The 13,289-nt window shown below is 46.8% G+C and overlaps 1 protein-coding gene across 7 annotated transcripts in view; it reads right to left on the minus strand.

Annotated features, from left to right (window-relative positions):
• Positions 1–1,904: 1,904 nt before the first annotated feature.
• The window catches only part of PCGF2 (polycomb group ring finger 2), a 44,138-nt gene continuing 32,753 nt past the window's right edge, over positions 1,905–13,289 (minus strand). For 6 of the 7 annotated variants that reach the window (XM_083470470.1, XM_083470469.1, XM_083470472.1 and 3 more), the window contains exons 7-10: positions 13,098–13,146; positions 12,176–12,274; positions 11,024–11,104; positions 1,905–8,769 (exon numbers count right to left, since the gene is read on the minus strand). In XM_083470470.1, coding sequence (XP_083326596.1) covers positions 8,410–8,769; positions 11,024–11,104; positions 12,176–12,274; positions 13,098–13,146 — 589 coding nt within the window. In that variant the 3' untranslated portion in view covers positions 1,905–8,409. The remainder of the gene's footprint in view (positions 8,770–11,023; positions 11,105–12,175; positions 12,275–13,097; positions 13,147–13,289) is intronic. The other variant, XM_083470473.1, reaches the window with a different exon arrangement.

Below are 13,289 nucleotides of genomic sequence, written 5' to 3' on the forward strand. Positions count from 1 at the left end.
TTGCTCTGTTAGCACAGAGATAACACAGGTAACTTGCAGGGATAACACAGGTTTACCTGACCTGCTGCTGGAGGAGGAGGAGGAAGAAGAAGAAGAAGAAGAAGAGGAGGAGGAGGAGGAGGAGGAGGAGGAGGAGGAGGAGGAGTTTGGATTTGATATCCCGCTTTATCACTACCCTAAGGAGTCTCAAAGCGGCTCACAATCTCCTTTCCCTTCTTCCCCTACTACAACAAACACTCTGTGAGGTGAGTGGGGCTGAGAGACTTCAAAGAAGTGTGACTAACCCAAGGTCCCCCAGCAGCTGCATGTGGAGGAGTGGGGAAGCGAACCCGGTTCACCAGATTACGAGTCCACCGCTCTTAACCACTACACCACCCTGGCTCTGGAGTTCAGCATGCAATGGAGAAATTGGAATTCCTGTCCGATTTGCGCCCATTGCTATTATGTGGCTAAGTGGTTGTGTGGTGCTCACTGTGGACTGTGGCTATATTATGTGGCTCTATGTCTGCATACACACTTATCGGGCAATTGCAGCTCTTACAGGATCATTTGTGGATTCTGGAAAGTGCCAGCAGTTCTGCATGTACTTGCCAGTGCAGAGAGTACACTGTTGTCGAAATCAGCCAAAAGTGAAATCCCAAGATTATGAAGCGTTCTTCAAATAGGAAACAGCAAAATAAGAGACAGGGGTTTGATGCAAATGCACATGTTGTACTTGCTGTTCAGGAATGTTTTTGAAACACTACCACCTGGCATGTACACTGGGATTTTAAAACTGCATGCCTTGTTATTGTTTGTGTGTCTGTGTAGAATTGTGTTCGTGCTGCAACTGATGTACAAAACAACAAAAACTGCAGAAGGTACAAAATCCAGCTTCCTGCTAATCTTACCTTTTTAAAATATAAATAAATAAAAGGCAAATTTCTAGTCCTCATTGGCTTTGAACACTTGAAACTGTGTAGACAACGCCTGATAAAATCTCAGACACCAGACAGGTTACTAAATAAGATTTTTGGTGGTTGTGGGTGGGGCTTTAACGTCCTTGGAATGCCCAGACAGAACAAAATTCCAATGCATCTGAACAGAATCAGAATGTTATGCAAAAGGAGGGGTTATGCAGATGGGCTCTGTTTGATCGCAAACCATCTTTTCTTGGCAGTTTTAAAATTGCGTTAAATGTTTTTGCAGAGTTACTGGTAGGGCTGCACTTGAAAGAAATTGAGAGATTGTTTGGGGGATGGGGAACGCTTAGCACACAAGGAACAAACTAGATAGGAAGTTAAATACAACAAGCAGCTTTTTAAAATGCAAGGAGGAGCCGGAGGCTGACTGTTATCAGGATCACAGCAGATTGGAAGGACGTCTCCCCTGTTTCAGTCCCAATGAAAATTCCTCCTTTGAAACTACTACAGTATTGGGATTGGAAAGCTACTATCGGTGCTCAAGGGAACTTCCCTCATTGAAAGGGTTAAGCTGGTCACACACTCACCCAGCTGCTATTTGCGGGGGTTTTAAAAATGGTGCCTGTTAAATGAAAAGACGTGTTCAATGTCACTTCTAGTTTCGGCCTCACTGAAAACATATATACACAGTAGCAGTTCTGTGGTACCAAATCCTAAGGTGTCAAAACCATTAGGAAGGAAGATAAGGCAATCATGATGCAATAAGCAAGTAGCATAATAATCAGAGAAATCCCTTTATCTAGTTGCTGCCATAGATATTTCATACTCCACCACCAAGTCCGGAACAACATCCATCACCCTATTGTCTTGAAACTGATAAGAGGCTTCAGCTCTTCATTGGGGTGAAGCAATTTGGGCCACCCTTTGCAAAGTTTAGGATTTTGTGGGCTAGCGATGGGGGAGAAAGAACTTGCAAAGCACAACAATGCCAGACACCGGAGCTGAAGGACAAAGTTGTAGCATTTATTACCATTTACAAACTGTCTTATTGATACAAATGTTTTAACCAATAACAATATATGAATATCAGAATATATTACAGCACATTAAAACATCATACAGGTTTGCAAACATACAGAGCGATTTGGCTTGTACCATATTAAAAAAATGTACAAAAAAGGTTGTTGGGGTGGGGGTGGGGGGCTCAGAGGAGAAAAACGTGAGGCCTTCCGTCGCCTTGGTCATTTCACTCGGTATGTACAAAGTTAATGCGCAGGTGGGAAACACCTTTTGGGTGTTTGAAGTCCAGCAAATCTTAAAACATGGCGCAACGCCAGTAGCAAGGCCAAAGTTCAGTCTCAGCCAACGAGAAAGAGAGGAGCAATAGGACTGGTCAATAAAATGTGCATGTGTTTCTGTAAATTCTTCCTGTTGGCCCCTCTGGGCCTCCTATACTTCCTTGTAAGGGGCTAAAAAAACTGGTTATCTTCTGGGTTAGCGGCTGGAGGCACCAGAACCAAATCCAGCCCACTGGGAGGTGCCGCCTTCACCCACACCAGTTGCCAACCTAGAGGCAAGAGATGCAGACAAAGTGGCGTTTTGCCAGCAGGCTGTTAGAAGAAACTGTCTTATTATACTGACCTTGTTTAGTTTATTGTCTACACCAGCAGTGGCTCTGTAAGATTTCAGACAGAAGCATCTCCCAGCCTTACCTGAAAACGCTGCGGATTGAATCTGGACCTTCTGTCTGCAAGGGGATACTCTACCACGAAGCCATTTTTAAAGGAGGACCACGGTTGTTATGTTCCCTGCGAGGTGGTGGCATAAGGCATGCCTCTCTCCAATGACTTCAGCTCCCCCAAATGCAGGAGCCGTCGCCTTCACAATAGAGCTTGTCAAATCAGGGTGTGGGTGTGTGGGTGTGGGTGTGTAGTTGTTACGAGGCTTCCCCCTACATACACAGACACCCTTGACATGATGGCATTGCTGCAAATGCTGCTTAGAACACAGTGTGACAATACTGCAAGGTTCTATTTTTTATATATAAAGAATCTCAAGAAAACTAATGCTCAAGCCTGCGGCCAGGACAAGCAGCAAGGAGCAGGAAATTATGAGGAGCAGATTAGGAAAAGGAGCCTTCCTCACTCAAAGAGGAGCTCTGCTGTAGAACAAGTTGCCTCTGAGATCCTAAACTTTTGGACATGCCTTCGGTTTCAGAGGAAGTGGATGTGCCTTCCAATGGCTATTAGCCGCAATTACAAAACTGGAAACTCCAGGAGGCAACATCCCTTTCACGGCCAGATTCTGTCGACCACAGCTATGCCAAGAACCCGAGCAACAAGGTTTTGTTTCTCTCTGTCTGGCAGTTGCCTTCCTCGCTAGGCGGCAAACCGCCTTGGAAAGCAAGGGAAACTAGTGATGTGATCTGTGACACGGTGCAGGAAGAGGGCAATCAGAGGTGCCAGCTGTTTACAGAGAGAAAAGTTAACCAAAAATATCTCACTGGGCTGCCACACAAACCTAAGCAGCTCTTTGGTCAGAGTGCCGGGACAAGTAAACCTTGAGTCCGACCCAGCAAGACGATTCAGATGTGCTGGTCCTCTGTGAAGTGGGACTGGAAAGGAGGGTTTTGGGGGTCCTTCCCAGGACTATGATTCTTCCTCCTCACTTCAAATGCAGTATGTCAATGGCAAGAGCAAGGGGAAATGTATTATTATTATAGTCATCCTCCAAATGTCATGTTGTGCAAGGCCCCACATATCCCTAGATCAGCTTCCTATTCTTAGCAGTGGCTTCTGCTGCACAGTGGTCCTGATGCAGAGCAGCAGGGTAACAACAGCAGACTTGGACCCATCCTATTGCACCGGCAGATGACCTGTATCCCAGGTGTGTCCCTCCCCTTGATGGAAGACACTCTGATCCAGAAGGGAAAGAGGAATAAATTTTTTGTGTTATTCCCCCTTCCCTCCACAGCCCTTGCCTCCCTATGCCTCCCAATCTGCTGAAGATGGTTGAGGATCCCCTTAGAACAGTGTGGGAGGTAGTGCAAGGGGATGTTGGAGAAAGGGTGAATTAAATAAAAAATAAAAAACACCTCCTCTCCCCCTCTGCTCAAGCAGGATCAAAAAACCCTTCCATCAGCACAGGTACACAATAGGGTACGACCCCTTGTTTATAGGTTTGGGTGACATGGGGTAAGACTTGGGAGTCCGGGTCATTGCCAGGTTGCCAAACGTGTTCTCCGCTGCACATCTTGGTGTCAGTGCAAATCGAGCACAACAGATCCACCTGCAAAAACTTCCGAGGACGGATTGCCTTTGTGAGGTCAGCCGCTCTTGTGAGCCAGCCGGTGGTGGGGAAAGCCTATCAAAAGTTCCTTTGACATTCAGGAATACAAAATGTGCTTGTGTCAAGTTAGCCCTTCCTAACTTACATTTAAAAAAAAGGAAGATGATCACCCTGGCAGCTTTTGCCAACTTGTTGCCCCCTCCGGACTACAACTCCCATCAGCCGTGCTGGCAGGGGCTGATGGGAGTTGTAGTCCAAAGCATCTGGATGCGAACAGGCTTGGCGAAGGCTGCCCTCTGGGATCGCTTTTCTTCCAATCAGAAAAAAGGGGAGAGGATTCAAGCTGACGGAAGAATAGAACTCTTCCCGCTGGAAGTTGTGCGTTTCCACCTGGCAGCCTTGAAAACACAAGTCAGCAAATGAAAAGACATTGTCTTCCCCCAACCCCACCCCACCCGGTTAAAACCACAAAACCCTCTTCTGTCACCCCAGCGGATCAAGCAGTAGGTTTCCTTTTCAAAGGCACTGTATTTATTTCTTTGAAACTCGTTTTACAAGCAGGGTGAATGAGAAAAGGGAGGCTTTGAGGGGGGAGAGAGAGGTGCAGAACAGGATCCCTCAAAGTCTACAAGTTGTTTCTCATCTCAAGAGCCAGTTCAAACAAAAACTTGGCATGAGCCAAATTGGGCCGCCCCCCAAGCGCATCTGCTTGCGTAACTATAATGCAAACAGCTGCAAGCGTGTGGGTCTTGGCTGCCCCAGATCTCACGAACTCAAGGTATGCATGCTCCCAGCCTCCAAGATGGGTAGAAGTTTCCGTGACCAAGTTTTATGGACTCCTGGTTCCAAAGTTACTGCTACTCCCTGAAAGCACACACGTGGGCCAGATCAACACCGCAAATCTAAACTGTTTCCAACTGTCATTGCTCCCAGCCAAGAAATCATTAAATGTGCGGAAGCTGGTTTTCTGGAGAAGACCGAAAAACCCGCCGCACGTAACCATCTGTCTTTTGACCAGTGGAGGTGAACCTGCTGGTCTGTAACTCCCATCATCCTTCACTGCAGGCCATGCTGGCTGGGGTTCATGGGAGTCATACAACAGGTCACTGCAGGTTGTTCGCCACCCCTGCTCTTGACCATGGCCAGCCAATGTCCCTGGGCGGTTCACATCCTGGGTGTGAAAATGCTCTGCTCGTTCTTCCCCAGTATACTACCTCCGAATATGGAGGGCTCCACTTCTGTCTTCGATGACTTCAAGCCCTGAGAACTGTAGGCCAGTAAATGGCCAATAGCTATCTCTAATGACACATCCACACAGAGGGGTGTTTTCAACTAAGTCTTGCTCAAAGAAAACCCAATGTAATCAAGTGAAGTCCTGTCCATTAACTTCATTCAATGTTTCTGCTCTGAGCAGGGCTAGCGTCAGATACAACCTCATGCCGTTAAAGCGCATGACATCCCCTCAAAAACCATATGAATGATAGGTGTAAGGTAAAGGACGCCTGGACAGTTAAGTCCAGTCAAAGGCAACTATGGGGTTGTGGCGCTCACCTCGCTTTCAGGCCAAGGGAGCCGGCGTTTGTCCACGGACAGCTTTCTGGGTCATGTGGCCAGCATGGTTAAACTGCTTCCGGTGCAATGGGACACCGTGACGGAAACCAGAGCACAGGGAAACATAGTTTACCTTCCTGCCACAGCCGTACCTATTTATCTACTTGCACTGGCGTGCTTTTGAACTTCTAGGTTGGCAGGAGCTAGGACTGAGCAACAGGAGCTCTGCCTGTGGCAGGGATCCTAAACACCAACCTTCTGATCAGCAAGCCCAAGAGGCTCCGCAACGCCATAGTTGCCTTTGACTGGACTTAACCGTCCAGGGGTCCTTTACCTTGTTTTACCTGATAGGTGCTACGATTCCCAGCACACTCAAGAAAACTGCAGTTTCCAGGATTCTTGGGGTGGGGCGAGGAGCTGTGTGCTTTAAACGTGTGTGAAATAGGTGGTGTGAATGTGTCCTAAGAAAACGCACTCTCCGTAACACCCCCCCCCCAAAAAAAAAAATCCCAGCTCTGTTGGCGGGACGGCTGAAGTGGTTGGAAACAGAAGTGAAGATCAGTCCTCCTGAGAGACAGGCAGAGATGTCTGGCAAAAAGGAACAGAACTGATGTCGGCTGGGGGTGGGAGTGGAAGGAGTCATGGTTCAAAATGTCTGGAGGATTGACCAGGAGGAAGCCATGTTAAGCACAAGGCACTATGTCCACTGTAACAGCGTCACTATATGGGTTTTGGGGATGTGACGCCAGTAGTGGTTGGCCTCACCAGATGCAACATTTAAGGTAAAAAGGTAAAGGACCACTGGATGGTTAAGTCCAGTCAAAGGCGACTATGGGGTTGCGGCGCTCATCTTGCTTTCAGGCCGAGGAAGCCAGTGTTTGTCCACAGACAGCTTTTTGGATCATGTGGCCAGCAGGACTAAACCGCTTCTGGCACAACAGGACACTGTGACGGAAACCAGAGTGCACAGAAATGCTGTCTATCTTCCTGCTGCAGTGGTACCTATTTATCTACTTGCACTGGCATGCTTTCGAACTGCTAGGTTGGCAGGAGCTGAAGCAGAGCAACGGGAGCTCACTCCGTCGCAGGGATTTGAACCGCCAACCTTCCGATCGGCAAGCCCAAGCGGCTCAGTGGTTTAGACCACAGCGCCACCCATGACAGTTGCCACCTGCAACATTGCACTACTGCGGGCATAGAAACAGGCGGGAGAGGGGAATGTGCGGAACTCGCCGCTCCAAGGACATCCCAGTCCACATGTTGGGTTTGAAAGGCAGACAGAAGAAGCGGCCCCAGCGACTAACAAAACAGCCAGACATCTTGGCAGGCCTTGCTTGTGGCCTTGCTTGTGAAGCTCAGGGTGCCACGCTAGCCTGGGTCCCTGTGTGTGAGACAATTCGCATTGCATTTCACGGAACCTGTCCCTCCACTAATGGCCCAAGGCCCACCTTCAGACCTGAACCTTGTGGGGCTAAGCTTCTGGTCCTCAGCCCCATCTCAGCTGCCCCTCTGTTCCTAGCTGCCATGTTTTGTCACATGGCTGCTTGCAAACCAGCAGTGGCTGTTGGCCTTTCGCATCATTAAAGGAAGGAGACTGGCGGCGTCAACCCTTCTGACGTGTGCAGCTGTCCAGACCTCTCCTTCAGGCTTTATAGCTGCATCTCGGCTCTGCAGGAGACCACGGGAGGTATAGATGAGGGAATATGAGACTAAAGCTGTGTACACTCTACACCTCTAAAGCACGCTCAAAGCACATTATTTCCCTCCAGAAATTCTGGGCACTGTAGTTAGCCACTCAGAGTTAGCTCCCAGCAACCCTTAACAAACTACAGAATTCTTTGAGAGGGTGGGGGAATGTGCTTCAGATGTGCTTTCAGGCAGGTGAGAGGAATCTTTGGCCCTCCAGATGAACTCCTGTCGCCTCTGGCCATTGGCCATGCTTGCTGCGGTGGATGGGAGTTATGTTTCAGCGACACACGGAGAGCCAAAGGTTCCGCACATCTTTAAAGGCATTGCGCTTGTGTAGCCGGGGGGGGGGGGCGCTGAAAGGAAGCGTAGGTGGAGACAGCAAGGGTGCCGAAGGTAGAAGGCGTCCTGCCTTCCTCAACTTGGCACCCTCTAAATACTGTTGGACTACAGTTCCCATCGTCCCTTTCCCTCAGCCTGTGCTGGTTAGGGCTCATGGGAGTTGAAGTCCAGAAACACTGGGAGGGAACCAGATTCCGTGGCGGTGCATAAGTCAAAGGACGAAGAAAGCATGAGAAAGCCACGTGTGCTTCTAAGACAGGAAGCCTGCTTGATTCAGAACTGTGCGTTTTTCTCTCTCGGGGACTGTGCATTAAATCTGACTACAAACGGAGGGCACAAATAAAAAATAGTTTTTTAACAGGAAGGGGCTGCCGCTTTAACACAGATGACATCATGCAGTTACAGGAGCACTTTTTTTTCTTTTTTAAAAATTAAAAAAGGGGGAGGACTGTCTTTTTGCCTTTTTTTCTTCTTAAATTAAATCAGGTCAATTGATAGAAAATAAGTATGTATAATTTCCCCACCCACCACCCACCCCACCCCTCCACTGCCCTTATCTACACATAATATACTTATTTATAAAACGCGAGATCCAGCCAAGAAGGAGAAGGGAAGAAAAAGAAAAAGGTGTCCCGTGCCTTTAAGTCAAAGCCGACATGGTGGGGCCGCCATTTACCATTGCCTTGCGCCCCCTGCTGGCCAAGGGTTGCATCTGGTGGCAGTTCGAAGTGCCGTTGAGCATGGTCCCGGGCGCAGGGTTGGCGGGGATGCTCACCGTGGTGGTGTTGGAGCTGGGCGAGCCGTGGGAAGGGGTGGCAGGGCTTGGCAATGAAGAGGAAGTGGTGGCCGGCAAGGTGGCCGGGCTGTTTGCCTTGTCGCTGACGGACTCGCACTCTGACGCGCCGCTGGTATTGGTGCATTCGGAGTTGGGGAGCTGGGAGGAGAGTTTTAGCCTCTTGCAGGCCGGCTGGACACGGTATTTCAGAGGGAGAGGGCCATTCTGCAGAGGGAGAGCATAGACGTAACATTTCATCTTCTTCACAGCTTGGCTGCAACCATTTTAAAAGGTAAAGGGACACCTGACCATTAGGTCCAGTCGTGACCGACTCTGGGGTTGTGGCGCTCATCTCGCTTTCTTGGCTGAGGGAGCCGGCGTACAGATTCTAGGTCATGTGGCCAGCATGACTAAGCCGCTTCTGGCAAACCAGAGCAGCGCACGGAAACAACGTTTACCTTCCCGCCGGAGCAGTACCTATTTATCTACTTGTACTTTGACGTACTTTCGAACTGCTAGGTTGGCAGGAGCAGGGACTGAGCAACGGGAGCTCACCCCGTCGCGAGGATTCGAACCACCAACCTTCTGATTGGCAAGTCCTAGGCTCTGTGGTTTAACCCACAGCGCCACCCACGTCCCACCTGCAACCATTTTACTCCCCTTTTAAACCCCCCTTTTTATATGCACCAAGACAGAAGGACACATTGATGATAAAATGGCTGTTAAAACTAACAGGGACTTAGCCAAGAGGGCAAAACTGGCATGTTTTACCAGAGAAAGGTCATTGTTAACATTTGTTAAAGATTGAAGTCTTATACAAACTCGCAACATATGAACAACTTGCATATAAATGCAGGCTTGCCATGGACCAATTCAATGATATGTGGAATCCATTCTTGCAAATACTGTAATAGTTTAAGATTTGGTAAAGTACAATAACAACTTTAGAAAGCATAAAGTTTTGGGGTTTTTCCCCCGTCCCCCCATTATTTTCCCTTCTACACGGGTGCTATTTCTCTTTCTCTTTTTCTCTTTTTTATTTGCGTCTCATCATGCTCAGCGCACATATAATTATGTACTTTTTGAACTTGTTCAATAAAGATGTCTAAAAAATAAAAATAAAAGATTGGAAACCTGTCATAGACTTTCTGCGTAAAAAAGAAAATGAAATAATAGCACCTGGATTTGAGGACTGAAGATAATGTTTGATTATAGAAAGTGGCTTTGTCAAGTGTTAGATTGGATTGGACGAAGTGATTATTGTTTTCATATAGCGGACAGATGAAGAATTGGACGTTATTTATTTTTTACTTCTCTATTTCCTCTCTCCTCCCCCCCTCCCCCACGCCTTTTTGGTATTTTTATTGTATCTATATAAAAGTCTTGGTTGGTTAAAAAAAGGGGAAAGATATTAAGTTTTATTCTTTTCTCTATAAACCTTAATAACATTTTTTTTAAAAAAAGACTATTTCCTTTCCTCTACTCTAACTTCTTCCTCCAGATATGAGGGCCAACGTAACATTTTCAATTCTTAAAGGTAAAGGTAAAGGTAAAGGTAAAGGGACCCCTGACCATTAGGTCCAGTCCTGGCTGACTCTGGGGTTGTGGCGCTCATCTCGCTTTCTTGGCCGAGGGAGCCGGTGTACAGCTTCCGGGTCATGTGGCCAGCATGACTAAGCCGCTTCTGGCGAACCAGAGCAGCGCACAGAAACGCCGTTTACCTTCCTGCTTGCACTTTGACGTGCTTTCGAACTGCTAGGATGGCAGGAGCAGGGACCGAGCAACGGGAGCTCACCCCGTCACAGGGATTCGAACCGCCAACCTTCTGATCGGCAAGTCCTAGGCTCTGTGGTTTAACCCACAGCGCCACCCCCATCCTAAATCCCAAATGCTAATTTGGCATTTGTTTTCATTGTTATTTTCAGATGTAACAAACAAGACGCACCCTTCCATCCCACTTGGTGGGTTCTGAATGGAAGATACACTTGCTCCTCGTTCTCAAATGAGTTCTGTCTCAGACCTTGAGCCAACTTGGGTCACAACTCAAATTTCCTCTGCTTTTATTTGTCTCTTATGAATGTACGGAATGCTGCCTTACCATGAATGAAGCTGTTGGTCCATCTTGCTCAGTCTGTACCAGGGTTTCCCAAGCTGGACTACAATACCCATCATCCCTGACCACTGGTCCTGCTAGCTAAGGATGATGGGAGTTGTAGTCCAAAAACAGCTGGAGACCCATGTTTGGGTAACACTGGTCTATACGAAGGTACAGCGGCTCTCGGGGGTTTCGGACAAGAGTCTTTCACTGGAGATGTTGCTATGTCAGTGCTGACAACACTGAACTAAATGAACCAACGGTCTGACTCAGGACAAGACAGCTTCCTATGGCCATCTGTCATTTATGATCTAGTTGAGATTCCTGCATTGCAGGAAGTTGGGCTAGATGACCCTTAGGGGTCGCTTCTCTCTACGCACTTACCCGTCGCCAAGGATAGATATAAGTTATGTCCATTAGGGTATAGTATTCCTTCAGAGGTTCATCTTCATAGAGAACTTCCACCTAACAGATTTAATAACACAAGTAAAGAAATTCTGAGTTAGATGGCAGGCACAGATGAATAAGTACTGGGCACAGATTTAAGTCTCCTGAGCACACACACACACACACACACACACACACACACACACCTTTATTAGATTTTCTGTTTTGCAATTTAGAATACTCTTTTAAACAATCTTAAAATAGCAGTGACTTCTCTTCTCTATCCATGGTTCATTCTGCATATCATAAATCCCTGCATATTTTACAAAAACTATACCAATCAGTATTCCATTATTACATCAATCAAAACTTATTTACACTGTTGAATTTATCTTAATGCTGCCATTCTTCTTTAAACATATCTTCTTCTTGTTCTCTTATTCTATGTATTAGGTCTACAAGCTGAACATATTCAATCAGTTTAAGTTGCCATTCTTCTTTGCTTGGGACCTCGCTCGTTTTCCATTTGGGGGCTAACAAAACATGGGCCGCAGTAGTGGCATACATAAATAACCTTTTTTTGACACCTGGGAATTTCTGTCTGAATTATCCCCAACAAAAAGGACTCTGTTTTTTTCCTTCTTCTTTTTTCCTTTTTTGAAAAGTACTTTCAAACATTTTTTTAATTTCATTATAGATTATATACTCTTTTATATACTCTTTTACCCTTTTACAGGTCAAAAGTCTCCTGAACATCTTCATCTTTGTTGCTGTTTTTTAAAGAAGTAATTTTCTAGCCCTTAAGCAGTAAAGAAAGTTTGAAAGCATATGTCCCTTCCCCTAACTAGAAGTAAACTAAATTACGCAGAGCAAGTAAACAGAGACATGTTTTCTCAATCTGCACAGTTCGTTTGGGTTTGGAACTTGGCAAACCTCTGTTGCCAAAAAAAACTATATAAGCCTTCAGAGCGAAGCTAGTTCTTCGGCAGGGAGAAAGCATGCACACTTAAAACGCTGTTTGCACATTTTGCTGTTTGCTTATTTTATAATGAGTGTGGAACTGGAGCTTCCTTGATGTGCAAATAGTTTTGAACATTCAGCATCAACCTTGGCCAGGGGAAAGTGTGATAGCATTTGATAGAAACTCACTTTGTATTTGCTGGGAACATCCATCTTGTTGCGGAGGAATTTAGCCAGGTGCATGATCGTCATAGCGGCAGGGCAGCGAAGGAATCTCATGCTGTTCTTCTAGGGAGGAATATGAGAGAGAAAGCGAGGGAGGGAGGAGAGGGAGAGAGAGAGAGAGAGAAAGTGAGAGAAAAGGTTTTATTGGGAGAGGGCTGGGCAGCTGGAGCAGGCAGAGTCGTTGAAATATGTATTGAAGCAGCTGTAAATCTGCCAAAAGGCAAGGATACCGGGGAAGGGGGCAAGGGGAGGAGTCCGGGAAGGGTCAGAGGTCACAGGCAAAGGACACCCTTGCAATCTATATACCGTTGGAGGGGGGAGGGAAAGCACAACATCTGTGGGGGGAGGGAAGGAGGTAGAATCCGAAATTTAAAAGAAGGAGAAAGTTGGAGTATATCATAGCACAGCCACAGAAACACGGAAAGGGACACAGCAAAGGTGAAAGCAGGAAGGAAGGAAAGATGGACTAAATAGAAAAGAAAAATTGAAAGTCAAATTGAGGGGAAAGGTTGGAGGTGGGAAACAAGAGGAGGCAGTGTAGGGGGCTTTTGAGGTATTGAGCGCTAACTTGATTCATCATGATTTACGCCCGGAGGACATAAAAATCCTAATTAAGATTGGGGTGCCTTGCGATTGGTTCCTAAATATGAAATATTAATGGAAAGGGCCTCCCGGTTGGAGGACGACCACCTTGAGCCCCTGCACCTCTCACTTTAGAGATCACCACCTATGGAACAACTCTGGGATCCCAGCTGAGAGGACACGGCTTCCAGGCAGCCCCTGAACCTCTTATTTTATGAATTCAATAATTTGAGGGCATGCAGGGGACATGGGATTCTCACACATTTCTAAAGCATTATTCAAGGGCAGAAGCTACATAGCTCACCTTGTCTTTCTCTGTGTTCCCATTCTCAACGGTCCCTTTGTTTTCTTCTCTGAGAGAGAGAGAGAAATAGGGGGAATTAATGAAACACACACACACACAAGAGCACAGACCAGATTATCCAGGCCTCTGTGGGTCCAGAACTTTGGTTATTTCTGCACACTTCAACCATGTGTGGAAGATCACAATCAAAAG

The sequence above is a fragment of the Podarcis liolepis genome (assembly GCF_965112155.1).
Source record: "Podarcis liolepis genome assembly, chromosome: 13".
Taxonomy (NCBI): Eukaryota; Metazoa; Chordata; class Lepidosauria; order Squamata; family Lacertidae; genus Podarcis; species Podarcis liolepis.